The following is a 24,054-nucleotide window of genomic DNA, read 5'->3' as shown; positions in this document are numbered from 1 at the left end:
CTGTGCAATGTTATTGATGGCGAAAGCTAGGGTCAGGTGGGATTACTGTATTTACGAAATGAAAACTTTCGCTTAATTCTGCATTTAGTATCACTTTGAAGGATTTTAATGGTAGCCATTTGGACACGGGCAGCAATTTTGTACATCACGTTCTTATACCTTTTCCTGCGAAGGTTCTTTGTTTGTCTCCATAAGAAAGAATGAAGTAGACATTGAACATTTTGTGCAAAAACATTGGTAAGAACATAATCTCTTAAGGAGTATTCGTTTGCTATAGAGCACGTAGATATTTTGTTGTGCTTTTCAGCGTAAAGTTGGATAAAGGACATTGTTATATCATTACGTTTTAAAATGTTAAATTTGAACTTACTATAACTATATACATACCAATGTCAATTATCTGAAGGAGCCTTCACCGCTTATAAAAAGGAATTGTTCGAAAGTACGGCTATGGACTAGCACAGCAGTAGCATACTAATGCCGTTACGGTCGTATGTAGCGACCACGATGTCACCTACTACATCCTTTAAGGATGGGCGTAGTGAAGTAGAAGCTGTGGCCAGTTGAAATTCATACAACCATCGTTCCCCTCGTTGGATGTCCCAAATTATGATAACTGATATTTTGAAAAAGATAAAACATCAATTCACGGAAAAGTGTCTAACAGTCACCATATGCCGATCTTCAACATTCAACAATATTTTCTGCAAAATAAATTTTATTTATTTCAATATCTTGTGGTTTTGAATGCTCTTATGAAGAACGGTAACGGTCAACCCTTCATCCATGACGACGAGTAGCTGAAGATTTCCAAAAAATTTTTTCACGACAGTTCTTAACGGTATCACATCCAATGAAGTCCCCACCGTAACATACGATGTCCATCCAATCATCACAGAATCTCGATCATCAAAGCGCTCAAGGGGAGCAAAGCCACAGATCTGTTCCTTTTGCTTATATGGAAATCCTGGCAAACAGAGGCCATTCACAGAGAGTGGATGGAGGGGATGGTGGTTAATGGATCCAAGAACAGCTTCAAAACTTGATCGGCATATGTTAAGCTGGTATTCGCTATGTATCCTCCTTCATTGACAACATCAAAACCCTACGAATCACTTTGTCTTCTCCGAAGAGCAGTTAAATAAATGATGACATCTTTTCTGATTTGTTTTTACTTACATACATCCTAATTATCTTCGTGAAACTATTGCTTTCAAGATTCAATACGAAACAAATCTCTGTCTTCCATACCAGATTTACGGAAACGGCTGAACCCGTTTTCACGAAATTTGGTGAGAAGATGGGGTCTGTGTGCATAAAACGAGTAACTCAATATACATGCGAAGGACGGGTGCAACATTTTTTTCACCACAAAGTATTGCCTTGGTTCTGGTCCTATTTGTGATATTGGGTGAAACAAAGGCGGTGAGGGCTGAAAATGTGAGCTCCCAAATGTAAAACAAGTCCCGTTCTCGAATCTATCGAAAAATCTGGAGAAAAAATCAAAATTGTGTATCTTTACCAAATCTCCACCTCAAAATACATACCGTTCCAATATTTGCTCAATTAATATATTGCCATATTTTATAAATTTACCCAAACACCTTCTCAAATTCACGGAAGGAATCTTCTGATAAAATTTTGTAGTCCCAGGTTCAGACGCACTTTCCTGCCAGTGAGAAAGACTGTGAGCCAGAGCCTTGCTTGGAGCGTATGCACCCGCCCCAGGCGTGCAAGACTATCAAATCGGAAATTATTGAAGATGAGATCAGCTGGGCTACAAACAGTTTCTCCGTATTTTCATACCGAAAGCGGGTAGGCGTGGCCATGGGTCCCCGAAGGCCTTTCGACCAACCAGCCTCACCTCAATCTCACCTCTCTTCAGCCTCTGTTGAAGATTCCAGAGCGCATCCTGGACACCCATTTAAGAAGCAGTATGTCCTAGTTTGCTTCTTGCATATAGAGAGAGAATTCAACAACGTTGTTCCCAGATGGCGTTACTTCCAACGCCATTAAGGAAGTCTTAACCAGTATTGGATTGCAGGGACATTTTACGCATTGCTAAGAATAAGGTGGCCGATACTTCAGACGAGTTGGACGAAAAGAAACTAACTAAATACCAGATAATTGTTGAGGTTCGACGAACTAAGAATTGCGAAACCCTTCAGCGACGTTGCCAGAAGCCACTTACGGGTGGCGCTGGCGAATAGTAATTTCACTAGCGGCAAACCAGCACCGGAGGTGTGAACCAGTGTTGAGGCTAGGGCCTCGGATATGGTCATTGAGTATCTCCCTTACTTTGATTCCTCTCAGGTGGTCCTTGGGTTCCACGTTATAACTTGCGAGGACCAATTCTCCAGAGACTTCTCGGTTCGTGCATCTCTAAGGTCAGCGAAGCCTGGGAGAATATTAAGTTCAAAATTATCCCCTACGACGAGACTCGTAAGGACCGGTCGCCCCTATCTGGTTGCCGAAGATCCGCGTGGATAGGACGCGCCAAAACAAGGCGCGCACTTTGGGGCAGCTCGGAAATAAACAAGAGAGATGAGTCATTCTTTGATTTTATTATTAATGAGAATCTATCGGTATGTAACAGGGGCAGTACACCAACTTTCCATTTTGCCAGTTCGAGGGACTGTGGAGTTTGGAAGAAGGTGCATGATATTATCCTACTAACCGACAATGCGAGGGAGGGGAACTGGGCGACTGCCAAGAGCTGGCCTTGTTTGCAACACCGAAAGCACCAGCGAATCCAAGGAACATAGGAGCTCATCCTAAACGAAATCTTCTGGTGACACCTTGGGTTGGTTCAGATGCATTCTCCCGCCAGCAAGGAGGGTTTGCAGCCACCCGAGCCGTGCAAGACTATCAAATCGGTAATTACAGAGGATAAGATCGTAGCTTCTCCGTATATAAATCTCCGGTTTCAGATGGCATAATGCCAGCCATGCTACAGAATCAGCAGGAAAGGGTTGTGTCGTGGCTTGTCGAGATTTATGGTATCTATATCTGTATCTCTTTAGGATAGGTACCATAATCTTCGAGATGCTCACGAGTGGTTTTCATACCGAAGACCCTAGAGCGTGTTCTGGAAATCCATTTAAGGGCAATTGTGGGGTGAGTGCTTCTCTCTAAGTCCTAGCATGTCTATCTACAAGGCTTACCTACAGAAACCGCTCTACACGAAGTAATTTGCACGGTTCTTGGATATAGAGGGAGTATTAAGTTAAAGTTAACACCAACGATAGCAAGGATGTGTTGATCACTATTGGATTGGAGAACCAGGATAATCTAGTCACATCTGGATAACTAGATAACGGTACCCAACCTAGCGAGGCTGAATGAAATGATGAATGATTATTTCTTTCGGCATTGAACATAAAACTGAGAGTTAAGAAAGCCTATATAGGCTTCGAAGCACTCAAAAGAACCTTTGCAAAGAAATGGTCTCCGGCCGAGGATTGTTCTTTGGATGTAATCAGTTGTGGTGTGTCTCATCTTAACGTATGGCTGAATGGGATTCAAGGAACCGGATGTGCAGGTGCCACCAAGGATCCTACTCGGCAGTTTTTCTCAATGTACTCCTGCGTCTACTTCCTCAACACCTACACATTAAATACGTTCCAGTGTACAGACTACGTGGGTCCCGATGCTGGACAGCGAAGCCGGCCGCGTTCGAGGGATGAATCTTCCGGATAATTTTCTTCCCCTTACATGAGGATGGACGATTTTGTTGCCTACATAACAAAAAAATCTATTACCGATACTACGACCGTCTGGTCGTGGGAAAAATCTGACTCAACAGGTTGCGTTCGGCGGGTCACCTAGTTCGTATGGATGAGGATGATCCTGTCCGAAAAGTCTATAAGGGCAATATCTGTGGTAGAAAAAAAAGATGAGACAGACCCTACCTCAGATGGAGTAGATCAGAACGCCAGACAGCTATCCCTAAAAGCTGCCATTGCTGATGGAGTGTTTGAATTTTGTGGGGAGACATATTGAAATCTTTATTGAAAATACGCTACAGAAGCGACGATGAAATGTCCGATTATGTCGCCCGTTGTCTGATTGATGTTAGATCTTCCATGTTTTTGAGCTTTTCTTCAGTGGAAAAAATTATTTGGAATTCAATAAAGTTTGAACATCACATTAGCCATAATCGAAACGACTTTTGAGATTGCTTTCGAAAAATAGGAGCCAAAAATAAAAGAGTTACGCGATAGTATTCCGCTGAAGGATTTCTCCAGCTGGGGAATCTGTGGCGACTCAATTTTTATCTGAAACCAAAAGCTTTTAATTTTACTTTCTAAGAATATGAATCTCAATGTAACTAAAAATAATCAAAGTCAAAAACTTTAAAGGTGTTCAGAACAAATATTTCATTTTTCACCACTTTTTCACTATTCTTGGTAAAGAATTATACCTGAAAACTTCATAATGATCGATTCATTACTTTTTAAGCTAGAATTCCCGCAAATGTGAATAACGTCATTTTGAGAAAAAAACTTTGTAAATTTTTTTTTTTTAATTCCCCTCTCGGATGTGGAGGTATTTCTTACCCTTATTTGGGAGCAAAATATAGTTATAACAAATACAAATGTCCTGGGACAAGGAACTGATGCCAAGTAACGTAACGCTACTAGATTTCGTAAGAGCATGAAGTGGCTACCTCTTGGACCGTATCGCTCGGTACCGGTAATCGCTCGGTTCTACACACAGTTCTCACTTTCTTACAAAATTTTAACTCAATTGGTGTAGTTAGTAGTTGCGCAGATTGCACCTCCATTAAATTGCGGACATTGTGTGATGTGTTACTCTTGTATATTCCGGAGGCTGCAGAGCGATCCGTCAAGGATAAAAGGGGCCTGCATCAATCAAAGCTTTTAGAGCTTGTAGAGAGGAAAGCTGGACGACTAGGGTAACAAGATTGGGGGCGGTCCTTTTTGAAGTTTACTGATAGAGGGAGTCTCTGCCCGTGGGTTGATAAGAGGATAGAAAGTTAAAGCCAAACATTCCAGAAGCTCGGACGAGTATGTCGTCATAATTGAGATTAAATTGGAGTTTTCTACCACACGCCGGACTGAGATCTTTGGAAGATTCAATCGAGGATAACGGCTAACCACCGAATAAGAAAATGGATATCAGAGGTTTTCAGATTTTCAGTAAATAAGAGTATGTATGCAGGTTTGACTGAAGGCTTCTCTGACCAGTAGGTGAATTAAAAACAGCAAATAGTTTAAAATCGTCCGAAAATAAAAATCTAGGACGGTTAAGCAATGTAGTGATGTCGCTTTTTAAAAGCGGAAACTAAAATCGCGCGAGGATGAAGTTCTGAGGTGTCCTGATAAGGCAAAAAAGATGCAATCATTAAGGAAGACATGATTCACTTTTCCATTTAAGTGGGATCTCAACTAAAAGAGAATAGTCGCTGGAAATACATATGGCTGTTTACCAAGCAGTGGGTTAATGGAACTGGAATCGGTGAAGAAACCTCTATTGATTTAGTGTACATCTTTTCTAGTATTCAGAGATCTCATAACGAGTGGTGAATTATGAAAACTTGGTCACAGACCAGCGAAACTGGAAGAAAAAGCTGTCTTTATGTGCCTCAAACATTTTGGAAAAGGGAAAAATGATTCTTACAAGGCGTTAGTTTTCGAGAAATTAATTGGAAGTTTTTTAATTAAGGGGATAATACGAGTTTTCTTCCATATATCCCGAAACAAGCTCTTATTATAGACAATAGTAAAAGGAAGGGAAATGCCACGTTAATCTGGTTTTTAGGAACAAATTTGGATTGTCATTGAAACCACAACCACCATTAACACCCACATTATGGGAAAGATCTTCCATAATTGAGGGACTTCGGAAAAGAATGAACGACCTATTAGCCTAAGAGAAATTAGCTACATTGAAAGAATAGTGAGATGGATAAACGTGAAAACTAGGGCAAAACATAAAAGACAGTTTACATTCCCGTTGTTCGAGTGGTCCTTCAATGCTCTTCAAATACCAAAAATAGATAGATTGTTCTAACTTGGGTATTGACAGGAAGCCGGAATCTCCACTGAGATACGCGTTTCGCTCAAGGAGCCTCACATGCCTCTACAATGAACCTGATAGGCATTTAGTCACACTCGGATGAAAGAGAAGAATAAAACAAGCAAGAAGATTTTTAAAAAGTCATGAAGTGCTAAAACATGATAAAGTTTTTATCTCACCATTCTAGTCAACTGTTCGGAGAAAACTGTTCGGAGCTTGGAAATCCGTATTACAGTGCTTCTTTACATTAGATCAATTATGATAACATTGACAGCAACTTCCAGAGATGGCTGGTGAGCATCGATTTTAAGATAAGACAAACCTCCGTGAAAATAAAATCAAGCCATTGTCAGGAATGCTGGTCAATGCCAAATCGAAGATACGATTATTAAAATTACGGTTCACTGTGAACTGAAAGGCTGAATGAGAATCCATGAAAGCTGAACAGGGTAACTTGACCATTTGATGAGATGAAAATTAATGTTCCCGCTGATGAAAGAAAGGCTATGATATTTAACTATGAGAACGTCCGAAAGTACATAAGGAAATTCTTGGACATGATGTGGCTTATGAATAGCTCCATTTCAGCCTGGAAGTGACGGCAATGAGGGACTCACAGTCATTCATAAAGGCATAATAGGGATAATATAAACACGTTGCCTTCATCATCAACGTTGCGAAAACCGACATCGGGTCTACACCCGCCTTAGCAAGGAACTCTAGATATCCCTGTTTCGAGGTCCACCAATTCGATATCCCTAGAAGCTGTCTAGCGTCCTGTCCTACGTCATCGCCCTATCTTCGGCAGGGTCTGCCTCGTCTACTTTTCCCACCATAGATATTGCTCTTATAGAATCTTCGGGTTCAACTACCCTTACCCATAGAGACCACCGCAACCTATTGAGCCGGATTTCCTCCATAACCAGACGGTCCTGGTATCGCTCGTAAATCTCGTCATTATATACGCCGCGGAATCGGCCATTCTCTTGTAGGGGGTCAAAATTCTTCGGAGGATTCTTCTGTCGAACGTGGCCAAGGGTTCACGATATTTCTTGCTAAGAACGCCGAAGAAATCATTGTCTTGCATAGTAAGAGCGTTGACCCTATGGTGAGATGTTTCGCGCGGAATAGTTTTTGTAAGCTGAAATAGGTTCTGTTGGCCGACAACGACCGTGCGCGAATTTCATCTTCGCAACTATTATTGGTTGTTTACTGTCTTTATTGCTGTTCACCAGTGCTATTTGATGTTATTACCGATTTGATTTTTGGTGATGACGTTGCCCTCCATATATTTCGTCTTGCCTAATGTGCAACCAAGATCTCAAGCCGCCTGCTCAATCTGAATAAAAGTATATTGTACTTCTCTGTGCTTCCGATAATGTTGATATAGTCATCATAGACTGCACTTAGCCTGACGTAGATAGGATGGTGCCTCTCGCAGTAATATCAGTATCCCCTTCGATTGAAGCCTCTTCAGTAGGGACCGAGGACATTCTAGGCGTATATGGCTATCCGACCTAGCAAGATAACGAAGAATATCTTAGAGATGGTACTTAGCAACATGATACCTCAATAATTACTGCACTATGTGATATTCCCTTTTAGGTTTTTGTGTGAAACAAAATCTTATCAAAGTCGATCCAATGTCTGTCTGTTTGTCTATCTGCCTCTCTGCCCGTCTATCTGCCTGTCACACCTGATCTACTCAAAAACGGTTGAACCGATTGTCAAGAAATTTGGTGTGAACATGTCGGCGGTGTGTCCGTTTACATGCAGCGAGTTTGATCATTTTGCAAAGGGATAAAAGAGGTACCCCCCAAGGAGGAAGTAACATTTTTTTTCATAGAACATGATTATGTGGGGTATCAAACGAAAGAGTTCAATTAGTGGTTTTCGAAAATGATCTTTATTCTTACATTAGGGGTAAGGAGTAAGGACCGAAATGTGTGCCGATATCTGCTCAAATAAAATGAATAGTGGCATATTACTATATTTTAGAAATTTACCTGAAACGCCCAGCTTCCGGTATTCCGACTTGTTTGCCAATACTAATGATTCGATGTCCTACACCTTGAGTGTCAGTTAATTAACCGCTTAGTATGATTGGTCATATTTAATCAATTCAGTTGTCATTCTATCGGCTCCTGGCGAATTATGATTTTTAAGCCGATGGATTTGACGGACGGAAAGTATTCAACCCATTGCACCAATTCGCCCATACGGTCGGAAATTAGATTTGCTCCCTTGTCTCGGCAGTATGAACATCGACGTGTATAAAACTTCATCCTGATAACTTGTTGGTAAAACCTGCGCTCCTGATGAGATTACTCCCTGTACTTTTCGAATTCCCAGACTTTTGGGTTCTCTCAGGTTTGCTTTTTCGTCGTGGAAGTCGCTTCTCCACTTGGAGAAGTTCATGCATTACCCCGTATGCAGCATTCTTCCGTTCCATTCCCAGCTAACATTCATCGTCGGGCCAGTTGTTCCGACTTTTTCAAGGATGAGGGCCAGCTATATTTGTGACCGCACCAATGACAACGTTGTTCGTGTCATTGTGAAGATCATTTGTTGATACTGTAGATGAACTCCAGGGTCTTTGTGAGCTGCGGTTATTGCAGCATTCATTTCCCCCTTAAAGGTGTTACGGAAGGCTTTTTTGTAGATGCTTTCAGTGTTAACTCACACCTGATTTCCAGAGGGAATTCGAAGTAGTATTGTTATTTGAACTCGATCACTATGCCTACGAGATGGCCATCCGAGTCTATATTACACACCTTTATACATTCATCAATGCTGAGAGATGGCGGCGATTGATTAGCACGCGGTTAATTTGGTTGAAAGTACTGGCAACCACCATTTCGTTCAACAATACTACAGTACTAGTTGGATAATTCGCAACCGACTGTTATTGGTTATTTATGTCGTCCTTACTTAGCTATTCAAATCTTTACGTATGATCTTGATTTTATACTTAGGACAGGCTTCGAGGAGTCGCTCTACTGCCCCGTAGAAAGTATCCTTCTCCGAATCTGCAGTCTCTTCTGTAGGGGGGCAAACGCAGAGTACATAACCTTTCGCCTATGTTTTCAACCCCGACTTCATTTTTTGACTGACTATGAAACCTACTCCGAGCACATGATGTAATGGTTGTTCTCGAGGAAACCCGTCCCTATCCAGCGCATCTCTTGCAACGCTGTTGTATCATACCTATATATATTAGAGCAGTGTATTGACTAGCTTTTCCCTACAGGATGCGCACGTTCCGAGAGAAAATACAGAAATCGTTAGTCCGTTTCCATTACCCGGTTCGTCGTTATGTACCCCGTCCGAGGCTCCTTTCGTGGGTCCATAATATTGATGACTTACTAGACCTAACCAACTCCCAATCTAGAAGATCAGTTGGTACAATTTGTCCCATTTTTAATCGTGTGAGACTCGCCTTCACCCTTTTCCATCTCCTGTTTTTCATTAAGGAAGAATTCCCAGCGATCACCACATGAAGGTGAAGATATGGTTTGGTAGTAGAGGTGTTGGTGTTTTTTCGGCAGGTATATCCCAGGTTTTATGTTCAATCGTGGGTATTAATTCATGTTTCGCCCTGGGACCTATGTTACTCTTTGACCGCTGCCTTACGGCAAATAAAATATTATTTTACATGGTGAGTTTGTCGCTGATCTGAACCGCAACTTTTCGATACGTCAGTCTACTTCGATACTACAGTCAACTACTAAATCATCTATCAGTTAGTGCGAAAAAAATACGTCATTCTTCAAACACTTAAAAAATAGGTGAATCCCATCTAGAAAATATTGGATTAGGACTAGTACCACATTGCGAAATATTTAGCTGTATTAAATGTAAGTTTCGAAAAAAAACCCTGAGATATATCTTACAATTCACTTTTCTAAATTATCCTATATGTATAAATATCTGTGCAATATTTTAGGGTTTTATCCTAGCAGATTTACCGTGGAAGTGTAGCTTCCTCTGGATAACTTTCACCCTAAGTGTTTTTGCCACCCGACAGACGTATTTCTATATATTTTCTATGGAATTATGTCGACATGCAATCACCGCAGCTTTTTAGGTAGATTAAATCCTAACCGCTAACCTAGAAGTGAAGTTAATGCACTATTGTGGTCCCAGAATGAGAAACGTATACCAATTCTAAAGTACTCCCATTTGCGTATAATAGCTAAAACGTTCGATCCATTAACAGATTTCCTACTCTCCGGCATATGTGAGCTCCTATCTTCCGGCATCAATTAAAAAACCACTTCAATTTTCAAATGGAAAATTTCTCTGTTGAACCCGTTCCATGGCATGGAAATCTCCTTCAAACCCTCAAGGCTCAAGGGATTAAGATATGTAGGTATATGCAGAGTAAATTTAATTTCCGTGAGGAAAGATTCTGACCATATAAATGTAAGTTGAAACCTTGCCGCCCTCAAGTCGACCTTATTTTGATGAAAACTTGTATCTTCTTAACCCTCCAGGGTTTTTATAAACTCGATGATCCAATCCCATGACATGTTACAGGATTCCGCCCGATATCAAGCACGGCCGAAATCTCTATCGAATATAAACATGAAAAACATGATGAAACTTTTCATACTAACGATTTACAACTTTTTTCTGGGCAAAAAAGTTTAATATTGAAATCCTATGGGATCGCAAAATTGTTTACAAGCTCGAGGCGGATTTTAGATACGGTATACGACCAACTTCCACAATTTTCTTTTTGGTTAGTTAAATTCTCACGAAATCCTTTGAGTCCTATGAGTGGTCACATTGTTAATAAAAACGGTCCCGATAAAACGTAACAGCGCACGTTGTAAGGCACTTAATTGACGAGACCCGAAGGTGAACCCTGCTTCAATGACATTTTCGTCGAAATACATAATTAATTCCAGGTTTGGTGGCGGAGATATGTATTTTATCGAAAAACTTTGGAAGTCAATTACCGCCCCCGAGCTCTTGTGATTTTCCTAGTGTAAACACATTATGGGGGCTTTCAGGCGCAACAATATGAGGGAAAATACATTTAAATGTTCGCTCTCTGCAATGCAATGATATTTCGATTAAAAATAAATAAATTAAAACATGTAGAAGATAAAAGCGGAAACTGTTTTGAATCAAACGTTCCGCCATGTACTTCGAACTGTCTGCGCTACGCGGGATGGATCATATTTTGCGGTTGAAAGGGAACTTTTCCAATTGACTCTGCCGAGCTAGTCCTGGTGGACCCAGGCTGAACATTTTGAATAGAAAAAATATCTTCCGTAGTCCATTGTTTTACTTGTTTTGTCGTTTTTATTATTTTATAGAGTGGCACTAAAATCTCTGCCATAAAGGGATTCATCTCGTAGAGCGTTTCAATTTCATTCCTTTTGGAATGCTTGGTTATGCAGAGTAGGCGACGAGGAAGGAGGAGATTGGTTCCAGCAAGGAAGCAGAAGAAACAGTTTTTTCTACATTTTTTATCCATTTCATACAGTCTGCCTGCATTCGAAAGGGAAAAATATTATGTGGGCAGAATTGTCACATGGAAAAGAAAATGGACAGTGGGCGACGGGTAGCGGGGAGTGGGGGGGAATGTGGAAAAAAAATCATTATTCTCTGTGATATGCTTCCATGGAATGGAATTATGCATCAGCACGTATAATCCAGTGAAGGTATATGTACATGTGAGCTTTTATTTGTTTCATGGTCTCTGCTTTCATCAGGATCATCGGGATGCACTCAGTCCTACGTCCTTATGCTAGCGCTAAAGCCTGCATGAGATAACATTTTCCACATTTTTTGCTCGTGTTCATTGTATACGGCTGCATATGGCAGTACTTTCATCCCAGTGCTCCTGACGTTGATAGCATTCTCAATTTTGAGCTTTTTTGTTGTTTTTTAACATTTCTCTCCATACTCCTGCCGTATGTTATCTCTCGTTGCTCCATTCTCTCTGCTGCACTTCCCCCTTCTGCTTCCTAAGCCATTTTCAATTTATAATTTCCAGAACGTGTCTGTACTTCGCCGTTCAATTCAACAAATCGATACTCCCACCGACACTTTGGTCGCCATTCAATGTTTTCATGGTTGGCACTTGGTGATGAATTACTGGGTATGGTGGCATTCAGGATAATATCTGCCAAGTGGGCCCTTTCCTCGGGATTCGATTCACTGAAATTTGTATCGAAATGAGCTGATAGTATTGTTCGTCATGGAACGTGGTTCGGATTCGGTTCGCATGACTATTCGTTGCCCGCTATCATCCCGATTTTCATTGATTCTCCGGGTAAATGACCTTATCTGTTCTATACATACTAAAAAACTCAGATAGTTCAATAGAGGTAGAATGAATTATGAATTCTTAATAATATCGTTGAAGTAGGTAATTAATCTTGAGTAGATATTTACCAGGGGCTTGCGTTGTCCAGGGTTTAAAGCAGAAATTTCTAAAAATCTACTTTTGTGGAAACGGTCGGCATGTTCTACTGTATCAAAATGGTATGAGTTCTTAAACCTCTGAACTAACGAACTATAAAAATCGATGAAGAGCAGGTGAAGCGAAGATCTAAACTTCGCGCAATGTTCCAAAATGGTCCGTATGGTGTTGCTGTGGTCAATGCTAGAGCAGCCGGCGTGGGGACCAACCTGCTCTCTGGCGATCAAACTTTCGAGATGTTCTTGGATGCGTTCCAGGATTATTTTCATTATTATGTTTGCGATGGCAGAGACTATACAGATACTCCTTCAATTTCGCACTTAGCCCGGGTGCCATTCGTTGGAATCTTAACGATCATCCCCTTCTTCATCTCTCTGGGGAAGATGTGGGATTCCGAGGATTTCCACACGAGTTCGATAGTAACTGCAGTTGTAGCGATAAGCATTAAATACCGAACCGTTTAAGTGCATTAATAACCGAAAACATTTACCCTTGGCTTCGAGGAACAGTCCGTATCTGCATGCTACGGTGACTAGCCACTTCATCCATAAGAGGAAGAACTTTACCGCATGTGATACTGTTCAAATTCATGGTGTTACTCAGTTTATCCACCATTCCATCAGCAAAATCCCACTATCAAGTGACAGGTAGGCATTGCGCTCGAACATTATGCAAGTATGACGAGGGGGGTGGAAGTTGCGGGAATTCACGAACGTGCTTCCACACGACATATTTGAGCAATTTATTGTCAGAATTCACCTTGGCATTCAGATCACCACTCACGATCATCAATGTCACGTTTAGGAAGCCTCTCCTAAATTCTTGCTCATAGGAAGGATTCTTCTGTACTAGATCCGGAATTTCTGTTCGTGAAAAGCGCTGTTCAACCGTGATGCTCCTTAACCTGGACCGGAATCTTACAGTCAGTAGCAATCCGACAGTAGATTCGCGTCTGCTACCACTCGGCTTTCGAGCGTAGAAAAGCACATTGTCATTAGTATGGCAAAAGGAAGAGCAATACAGCAAAGTTCCATCATTTTACTTCGCTTAGGTCCAAAATGGCCAGATTGGAATTCTCGCTCGAGTTGGAGAAAGCAGAGCAAACCATTGTCGGAAAGCCAATCACTCAAGAAATCACTTTCCGTCTTTGATTGCCGAAGATCTTTGGCGTGAGGCCAGTCCCTGTCCGTGCCGTTGTCGATGTTTTTGTAGCAGTAAAGTTTCAAAATTGACGACAACCATAGGAAACAGGGCATACAGGAAACCTATCTATCTATTTACAAATTACATTTTTTTGAGTTAGGAAAGGATGAATATATAGTTATGTATACATACAACCGTTGTATTAAACTATTATCTTTATCGTGCATTGACCTGGCGTTAAAATCCAAAATAACATGTGACGCAGTATTCTTCACCGATGTATCAAAGATGGTCTATGAAATCGGTGCGTGGGTTTTTTCGAATACACACAGTGTATCTGAGTCATATGGTCTCCCAGGTTTGGTCAGTGTATTCCAAACGGAAGTACTATCGATGCTGGAAGTCTGTCGATGGCTGGAGCACGATCCGTGCCTCAAGCGTAACATAGCCATTCCAACTGACAGACAAGCGGCCATTAAGCCCTTGTACTCAGCGAGGACTCCTCCAGGCTAGTAGGGCAGTGCAGAAATGAGCTTAACAGTCTGGGCGGTACGCTCAAGGCCACCCACCTCTGGATTCCCGGGTATAGGAGTAAAGAGGAGAATGAGCATGCTGACTAATTGGCCAGGCGAGGCCCTGCTCTTGGCAGTACTTTGGCGGGTACAGTTGATGTCTCACTAACGACTTTCAAGGATGAAATCTACTCACATACTTAACAGCAAAAGTTTACCACCTGTGCCAAGTCAAGGAGTATTTAACCCGATTATAACATAGCCCGATCACGAGAGCTCCTGTGCCAGATGCGTGCAAATGCATTCAAGATTACGGCGGTCTGCATGGGGCACTGGCCCATGGAGGCCATGCCACCAGGTTTGACTTACCCTACAACTCGCATTGCCGAAGCTGCGGAGAAGAGACGAAACCCTCAGGCACTTTCTTTGCGATTGCCCAGCTCTAGCTAGAGTCAGGCTACGGACACTGGGTAAAACATCCTTTGAAGACCTCAGAAAGATTTCTAACTGCATGGTGGGAGAGCTGCTCTCCTTCGTGGGTGCTACGGGCTGGCTCTGAAGATCTGAGCCGGCTGGACATTGCCTCCCTCTCGTAACAGCAGTCATGGTCTTAGAAGTTTGTGGCATGAAAACGGCGCACCACAGCGGTAATTGGACTGCTCGAAACAGCCGCTGATACCTATCTACCTACCCTTCAACTGACCGACACTTTACCACCAATCGGGCTGACCATTTTGCGATCAGCGGTAGATTCAGGAGTTGTGTCCTGGCTACGAAACGGATCATTTTTCCATAGTCATTTATGTTCGCTTGTGTGTTGGGTCCCCCACTTCTAGCAGGATTGGTGACCTGCGATCCCACAAGTTCAACATCGACCGCTTGTATGATCCCGTTCGACAGTGGAAGAGCTACCTTGCGGATAAGACGGCGAATACACCAAGTAACCCGCCTGAGAATTTTCAATGAGCATCGGGCCGCCATCAGAAACACTATTTTCTTGGATGCTGCCAATGACCTGCCTCCACATGTCGAAGGAGCGTCATAAAATCTGACTGACGGGAGCTAATCGATGAACCCAAGGGATTGAAGACTTTATTGACGGCTGTGGGTGATAGTGGGGGTGATGCGCTTGAAGATCGTGTTCATAATGACTGAAGAAAATGTGTTATTTCGCTGGTCGTTAAGTGGAAGATGCCGTAGAACGTAATGATTTCAGAAATGTGTATCATCCCTTGTGGATGAAATAGCCAACTATCGTAACGTGCGGATATGCATTGTTCCTCCAAGCATCAAAGCATCAATGTTCCTCTCGGCCATCACTGTACTCAAAGGGAGCAAAGCCGCAGAGTTTGTCGGTTTTCTCAGATTTGCTAATTCCACTTATACGGACATCCTGAGAATCCGAGACCCTTAACAGAGACTCTTCCACTCGTTGTCGCACCCGTCTTGAGTGTGATAATTGGAGAAGCAATACGTGTTCCTTGCCGGGCAAAGATTACATATTAAAATAATCCTGAAATGCATATAAGAACATCTGGAAAGCTTGATCGGTAAAGAGCAGATTTATTCACTCTCCGGAGGCTCTTGCATTCACCACAACAACACTTTACAGATAATTTTGGAACGTGTGACATTCTCCATGCTGCCTCTTCTGGAAAACGTGGAGGAGTTCAAATGAAAGATGTCATATCCCAAGACACCTCCACTACGCTTATGTTTTTTTCTCCCGCAGGGCCAAAGAAAGTCAAGTAGAGTTAGACTGAAGATAAATACCAACAGAACCAGTCTAACGGACCGTTGCACTCCCCCTATCTGCATTAATGGGCAGTTTACCAAAGTCGTTGAGCAGTGTGTATATCCAGGAAGTATGGTTTATGCCAATGGCGACACCGAATTTTACGTTGCTCGAAGCTATAAAAACTCTAGGTACAGTTTTGCTGCCTTGCCTAAAATCAAGAAATGCTGTTATCTCAATGCCAAAATCAGGTTGAGACTTGCTGTACTAGTGTCCTTTCTACGTTTCTATAAGTTGCCACCACTATCACTCATCGCAGCTCGCTGGTCTGATACAGTTCGGATCTGTTACCAATGGACGATGTGATCGAATGGTGGCAATCGTATTGTCTAAGTCACTCATTAAAGAAGAGTTATAATGCGATTGCTGGCTAAGTCATGCAGTGGAATCTACTCTCCCAAGATAGCCAACGACCGCATTGTCCCACGAGCACTTGGCGCAGAACAGTAGAGAAGGAGTGCGGACACCTTGGGAAGTGCAGGGCGGAGCTAAAGCGCGCTTCAGGTAACCGCAAACGATGGCGCGTAGGTGCGGTTGATGCAATATACTCCGCCAAGAGGTGTATGGCAACCACACATACATATATTTTTGAAATTGAGAAAATATTTTTTTAACTCCAAATGGCTAGAAAAAAAATATGTACCGCGCTGAAAAAGAGGATCATTGATTCCTGAAATACAGTATCTGCAAGCAATAAAGATTCGTGCAACTAAAAATGGAACGATCATGTTTTCCTTCTAATATGAAACATTGGCTAGTAAAAGTTGCCGGTATTTCTAGCGATGGAAGTAAAAAAATACAATTATAGTGACCTTTTTGCATTCTTTAGTAGTATTATTTCGGGAACAACTTGTTACCTTCCTCAGAGCAAGGTGTCTGTATATAAAATAGTAAAAAAAATCTTCACCATGGACAGAAGCAGCGTCTATAATTAAATTTCTTTACTAGAAGATACTCCAAACTTCAACTACCTTTCATTCACATATTTATGCATCACTTCCCAACGGCATCATTTCCCACTCCAAAAAGACTAATATCGCAATATTAATAAAGTTTCGGAAAAAAACTATAAAACACATTGAAACTTCCAACATCTGATATGACTTGAACTTGAAAACTGAAGAAGGAGCAAGATGAGTATTCTAGGCAAGCAGCAGGAGCACGTCCTTTTGCCGCCTGAAAAGAAAAACTGATTGTACGAAACTAGATGCAAACGAGGGAGATACTTTCAAAACATAGTTGTTCCAAACACCGGTTGCTTTGATTTCATAAACTTTCCACAGTTAGGATCATTGTTTATCCCATTCCAATTGATTGATATCGAATGAAGTTCTATTTCCCTAATGTGATATCTTTTCCTTTCGATTTTAGGTGGCACACTCAAAACGGAGGAGAACCGCTCCCAGTGCTCAGTGGGACACGTGTTCGTCTATTGGGTCCTGTTCTCGCCATTGAAGCAGTTACAGCAGAGGATTCCGGAACGTACAAATGTTCTGCATCGAATGCAGGTGGCGAAGCAAGTGCTGAACTTCGTTTGTCGGTATCGACCCCCATACAAGTAGAAATCAGCCCCAATATCCTGAGTGTTCATATGGGCGGCACAGCCGAATTCCGTTGCATTGTTACAAGCAATGGGTCGCCAGTAAATCATCAGCACATCACCTGGTACAAGGATGGTCGACAGCTTCCCAGCGCAGCACGAATAGGCGACACACTTCTCGTAACGGGAGTGAGCCGAGAGAACAAGGGAATGTACCAATGCGTCGTTCGTCGTCCTGAAGGTGACACATTTCAGGCTTCAGCTGAACTTCAGTTAGGAGGTAATTAGATCCGAATTACATTTGAATTTGAAATTTCCCGTCTCATTTCGGATAATTTCACAATCTTCCTCTGACACGCAATGTTTTCATCTATAAAACATTTTTGATCCGTCTCTTAGTCGCGAAAATAACGAAATAAGAAGTGACGTGTAGTAATTTATAGAAAATCCCAAAATAATAAGAGCTGTCAGTTTTGATAATTTGCTCATTTATCATAAAGCGAACGCGATAAGATATGAAGGAAAGTCGGAAGCGAAAGCGTCTCTAAATCTTCAGGAGGACTTACGGCTTTCATGCCGGACAGTACACAGCGAAAATAAGTTCTCAAGCAGCACTGAATGTTGGGGGTTGTTTTGGGCACCGTCCTTCCCGATCCCAGTGGAATGCGTTTATTTTACTTTGATTTCTTCCAAGATGCTTATTAAAATATTATTTAAAATTCAGGTATATTGTATATAATTTATAAATATAGATGTGAATATATTTTTCATGGGGAATTCGTTCGAGTTTATGAGATTTATGCATTTCGATAAAGGAGCAAAAAAAGATAGCCGGAGAAGTGAATCAATGCTGGGAAGGATTAGCACCACAAATTTGGCCGAGGATTTATTTCTGTGCCTGTATTGAATCTGCAGTTTATATTATATATGTAGGGACGTAGACAGTTTACGTCCCCACTGCAGCCCTCCCTTTGTTCTAATATCAACACTTTCCCAAGAATACTCCACAACCTTGCCACAATGTGAAGCCGTTCGCATCCCTGCCTTCGCTCCCTCATGCCATATAAGTTTTATACTGTGTGCCCTCCTATGTGGACTATTAACGTAACTCCATTGTCGACCTGCGTCAACTCAAATTCATCCAAGAGTAAAAAATTGCCAACATGAAACCAACATTAAAATTTTCCTCAAGATAATTTTTCTGAAAAATGGTCCATTTCGAAAAGTTTGCAAGGCACAACTAAGCGGTTGTTGTTCTTAACCCAACATTTACCCGCCTTCCCACAGAAGATTGTTTGCAAGTTTTAGGGGAGCGCGTGATGGTTATTAATTGTGTCAGATGTTATAATTATAAACGAGCGAATGCCGCTTTCGGCTTTCGAGCTCGTAAGCCCGTGTGAAGTTTATGAATGTGTTCATCCCTTCCAGGAAAATTTGAATAAATATGAATATTTGCCCTTCGAGATGAAACACTCTTCCAAGATGAATACTTTGTAAATTTGCTCAGGGGAGTTTCGTACAGAATGTGTTAAGAGCCTTGTATATTGAAATGATTGATTCAAGGATACGTTTGACGTGCGATTTAAATTAATGATGAATTTTTGGAGCACGCCGCATGTGTTTGCCCATCGCCTTATTCTGTCTAAATTCGCAATTGGTTTAATTTATTTCAGCTTCAACCACAATTCTGGTATTATTAATTTCATACGCAGTATGAACTTATTTATCATTAAAGAGGATCATTTTATTCTAGAAAATACCAGCCAAGTTATTTTTACGACGGTTATTTTCGAGCTGCAAACTGGATAATGTTTAACACTGTCGCAACTTACACCTTAAATTGGAACAACTGAAGCCCTTTTTGAGGCAGCTACAAAAACAGAACATTCCTCCTTCGCTAAACCTATTGATGTAATATACGGCCCTTCCTGCTGGTGTCCATAGACCAAACATAGACCAAAGCATTTCCAATTTCTGTTTCAAATACACAGAAGGTTTGAAATGAACAACGTCCAATTTTCGAGTTGACTTGCTGTAGTGAATGGATAGTTGAAGAATGGTCAACTGGATCGAGAAATTTCAATTACGATGGTGGAGCTCTGTCAAAACCTCACGAAATCCTAAGTAGATCTCCACTGAAATATCTCGCTGACATGGATTTGCTTGGCTCTGTGCTGGCCGAGTTTAGGAATGTAGGGTTTGGGTCCTTTTTAATCCTTGTAAGGGGAGTTATTAAAATCGATTCCTTGCATGTTTTTTTCTTGTAAGGAGGTGGAAATCTTGAAAAGGCTCTGGTCACCAGTATTTAGGATTTTTATCCATTAAAACCTGCCCTGTAGAACCATCATTAGGTATTACATCATGTGGCGGAGTTATATTACTTTAGCTAGCTTTCCTTTTTTTGCATACGTGGATTTCGTAGCCAGGACTCCTTGACCTCCTTATCTTTCCGCTGTTTATCTTGGATAATTGCGATCATGGAGTAGGTCTAGCCCTAGTCCACATGACATGCTAGCATTCTCCAAATAAAATTTTCTGGCGATAGCATCTTACCTAAAATTCTCTCTAGGTTTCTCTTTTCTTCCACGAACCTCGGGCATTGGTAGAATACGATGACAGTAGTCATTTGCCGATGGCAGGAATCAACCTGTGGGTTCAGAGATTCTTTTTTGAGTCATCCCATCGCCCCCCATTAGAATATATGCTGTTCTTCTGTCGATTGCACTTAATTTAAGTCCACTAGATAAAATATACAGGAGCTGTTCCTCAAAATGGAACTGGATAAAGTATGACATCTCCCTGGCAGTATACAACCTTGAAGTAAACCGTTGCCCTTCTACATTCGGCATCATCCTTATCCTAGAGTCATAGTCATGGTGGACGTCTCTTCGCAAGTATACTCTATGTACCGCTTAAAACTGAGCTTTGCATCTACCATCACCCCTAAACAGCTGGCCATAAATTTTAAGTATTTAACATTCTTTATTTTAAATATTTATTGTATACTTATTATTTATTAATAACAAATGAAAATTATTGAATTCGTTCTATTTTAAACTTTAATTACAAATCAAATTGGCATGAGGAACTATTGAATTCGTTCTATTTTAAACTTTAATTACAAATTAATTGGCATGAGGAATTATTGAATTCATGGCACACTTTTCTCCGATCTTCCACTCCCGTGGCGTGCTACGCAAAGTGGATAGATCCGCGCCATCTATTCGCTCGCACTCGCAACATTCGAAATAAATTTCGAATGCTGCGAATCCTGCCGCGCCACATCACTCCGCCCCCAGATGAAACCTAGGGGTTTCGTCGACTGATCCCCGAACTTCGTTCGCCGTTAATCCACAAAGCGGACACGACGTTGCTTCGGGGCGCACGCGGGTTTCAGCCTGGACAAAGAGACCGCCTTTTTGTGACCACCGATCTCGAGCTGGAAGAAATGTTCTCCCCGCTCGAGAACGCGGTACGGGCCCTCATATGGAGGCTGCAGCGGCTTCCGGACGGCATCCGTCCTGATCAGCACGTGCGTGCAAGTGTCCAGCTCCTTGGGCGAACAGGCAGGTATGGACGAGTGTCGAGTGGGTGGTGGCGCCTTGATGCGTCGGAGACTGTCCCTCAGCAGACGCACCAACCCCGACTCCGTGAGTCCCGATCTCTTGTCGAAGACCGGATCGCTTGGGAGTCTCGGGTTCTCCCCGTATACCAGCTCCGCGGGGCTGGCAGCAAACTCCTCTCGGCGGGTTGTTCGAAGGCCGAGTAGGACGAGAGGCAAGACTTGAGTCCAGGACGGGTCGTCGCGTGCCATAATGGCGGCTTTCAGCGTCCGGTGCCAACGTTCTAGCATCCCATTGGATTGCGGGTGGTATGCAGTAGTCCGCTGGCGTTTAAAACCAAGGAGTTTGCCTAACTCGGAGAAAAGGGTGGACTCAAATTGCATTCCCTGGTCAGTGATGATCACTGCAGGGACGCCAAAGCGAGGTATCCACTCTCGACAGAGGGCTTCAGCACATGATTGCGCCGTAATGTCTTTCAGAGGTATTGCCTCAGGCCACCGTGTGAACCTGTCGATGATTGTGAGGCAATACTTATAACCGTGCGAGTCTCGCAAAGGCCCTATTATGTCGAGGTGTATGGTGTGGAAACGCTTGGTAGTGCGGGGGAATAAGCCCACTTCTTTCCTAACATGCCTGGAGACTTTACACTTCTTGCATGCGATGCACTCTCTGGCCCAGGAATTGATATCCTTCTTCATGGAGGGCCAGAAGTATTTTCCGGTGACTAACCGGTTTGTTGTCCTGATGCCGGGGTGCGCCAAGTCGTGAACTGCGTGGAACACTTCCTTGCGAAATGTGGCCGGAATGTATGGCCGAGGTCCCTTTTCCGAGTCTTCGCAGCAGAGCGAGAGGTTTGAGCCGAAGATGGGCAACTCCCGAAATTTGTATTTGGGGTTGGACATGAGGCTCTGAAGTGCTGCGTCATCCACTTGCGCCTTGGCAATAGCCGAGAAATCGAGTGAGGCGGGGATGTTAACTTCGGAGACACGAGACAAAGCGTCAGCAACAATGTTGTCCTTCCCGGACACGTGCTGGATGTCTGACGTGAACTGGCTTATGAAGCTCAGGTGTCGAAGCTGACGAGGGGACGCTTTGTCGGGCTTCTGTTTCAAAGCGAACGTGAGAGGCTTATGGTCCGTGAACACTGTGAACGGCCGGCCTTCTAGGGAGAAACGGAAGTATTTGATGGACAGGTATGCGGCGAGCAGTTCGCGATCGTAGGTGCTGTAGTTCCGTTGAGCGGGATTCAACTGCCTCGAGAAGAAGCTCAACGGCTGCCAAACTTGGTCCACCTTTTGGTGAAGGGCAGCACCTACTGCGATGTCAGAGGCATCAACAAAAACGGCTAGGGGTGCATCTTGCAGAGGGAATGCCAAGAGTGTAGCGTCGGCCAGTTGTTGACGAGATTTGTTAAACGCGCAGATAGCCTCTTCAGACCACACGATCTCTCGTGTGTCCTTAGTTTTGGGGCCAGACAAGTACGCGTTCAAAATGGACTGGAGATGGGCGGCCTTGGGCAGGAAACGACGGTAGAAGTTCAGCATGCCCAAGAACCTCCTCAACTCCCTCACTGTCTTTGGACGCGGGAAGCTTGTTATTGCTTGCACCTTGTCTGGGTCGGGCTGTATTCCTTCAGGGGAAATGAAATGGCCGAGGAATCTCACCTGTTGTTGAAGGAATTTGCATTTCTCAACGTTTAGGACTAAACCGGCCTCAAGGAGACGTTGAAAAATGCACTCGAGATGGGCTAAGTGCTCAGACTCAGTGGAAGAAGCGACCAAAACATCATCCAAATATACGAAACAGAATTCGAGGTTTCGCAGGACTGAGTGAATGAACCTTTGAAAGGTTTGCGCCGCATTGCACAATCCGAAAGTCATCCGGGTGAACTCGAAGAGTCCAAAGGGTGTGCATATTGCCGTCTTTGGAATGTCTTCAGGAGCTACTGGGATTTGGTGATAAGCCTTGGTTAAGTCCAAGGTCGAAAAGATGCGGCAATTCGCGAGGTGATGCGCAAAGTCGTGGATGAGTGGAATTGGATATCGGTCAGGAACAGTCTGTGCATTTAGCCTTCTGTAATCCCCACATGGGCGCCATTCGCCGTTTGGCTTAGGGACCATATGCAGTGGGGAAGACCAACAGCTGTTTGAGGGCCTGCAGATACCCTGTTGAACGAGTTGTTCAAACTCTTTCCGTGCAATTGCCAGTTTCTGAGATGGTAGAGGACGCACCTTCGAGAAGATCGGGGAACCAGTAGTGATAATGTGGTGCTGCACATTGTGCTTCACTGGTTTGGAGAGACTACAGTTGGTAGTAATCTGGCTGAACTTTTGGAGAAGTGCCCGAACACGAGAGTCGGTAATGTCTTCTAAAAGAACGGAAAGATTATTGCCTGGGTGAGATACCATATGTCCCGACGAATTAAGGTTGGTCGTGGAATCTATAAGAGACTTGTTTTGCAAGTCCACCAGCAATCCATAGTGACACAGGAAGTCTGCGCCTAGTATGGGGAAGCTGACATCCGCCAGGATGAAACGCCACGAAAACGTCCTACGCAAGCCAAGACTCACGTCCACTTGCCTATACCCGTACGTGTTTATGCGGGAGGAATTTGCTGCCGCAAGTTTGAGCGGTTGAGGGAAAAGTTGATGTTGCCGAGGTACGGGAAGAACCGAAACCTCCGCACCAGTATCGATGAGGTAGCTGCGCCCGCTGAGGGGGTCGAAAATAGTTAGGCGACGTGACGCTGCGTTCTGGGTGGCCGCCGCCAAGACCCCCCGCGGACCTAGTTTTTTGCGGTAGGAGAGAATCTACACGGTAGCGTACATCTTGTCGCTTTATCCCCGAATCTGCGGTGGTACCAGCAAATCCCTTGGTCCGTGGACTGTCTTGACGACCTGCTACCTGATCGCCCTTTTCGGGTGGCAGACCGCGAGCGTGCTCGCGATCTGGCGCCCGAACGCTGAGCGTCCAACGTCGCCCGCATCTCGGCCATCATCATCATCATCATCAACGGCGCA

At 43.1% G+C, this 24,054-nt stretch overlaps 1 protein-coding gene across 13 annotated transcripts in view; it reads left to right on the top strand.

The window, feature by feature from the left end:
- LOC119649256 (Down syndrome cell adhesion molecule-like protein Dscam2) overlaps positions 1-24,054 on the top strand; it is a 252,363-nt gene that overhangs the window by 123,605 nt on the left and 104,704 nt on the right. For all 13 annotated transcript variants that reach the window (XM_038051338.1, XM_038051337.1, XM_038051330.1 and 10 more), the window contains exon 6: positions 17,303-17,751. In XM_038051338.1, the coding sequence (XP_037907266.1) occupies positions 17,303-17,751 (449 nt within the window). The remainder of the gene's footprint in view (positions 1-17,302; positions 17,752-24,054) is intronic.

This window comes from Hermetia illucens, chromosome 2 (assembly GCF_905115235.1).
Source record: "Hermetia illucens chromosome 2, iHerIll2.2.curated.20191125, whole genome shotgun sequence".
Taxonomy (NCBI): Eukaryota; Metazoa; Arthropoda; class Insecta; order Diptera; family Stratiomyidae; genus Hermetia; species Hermetia illucens.
Note: the sequence above shows the minus strand (reverse complement) of the source record. Positions and strands in the feature narration are given on the sequence as shown.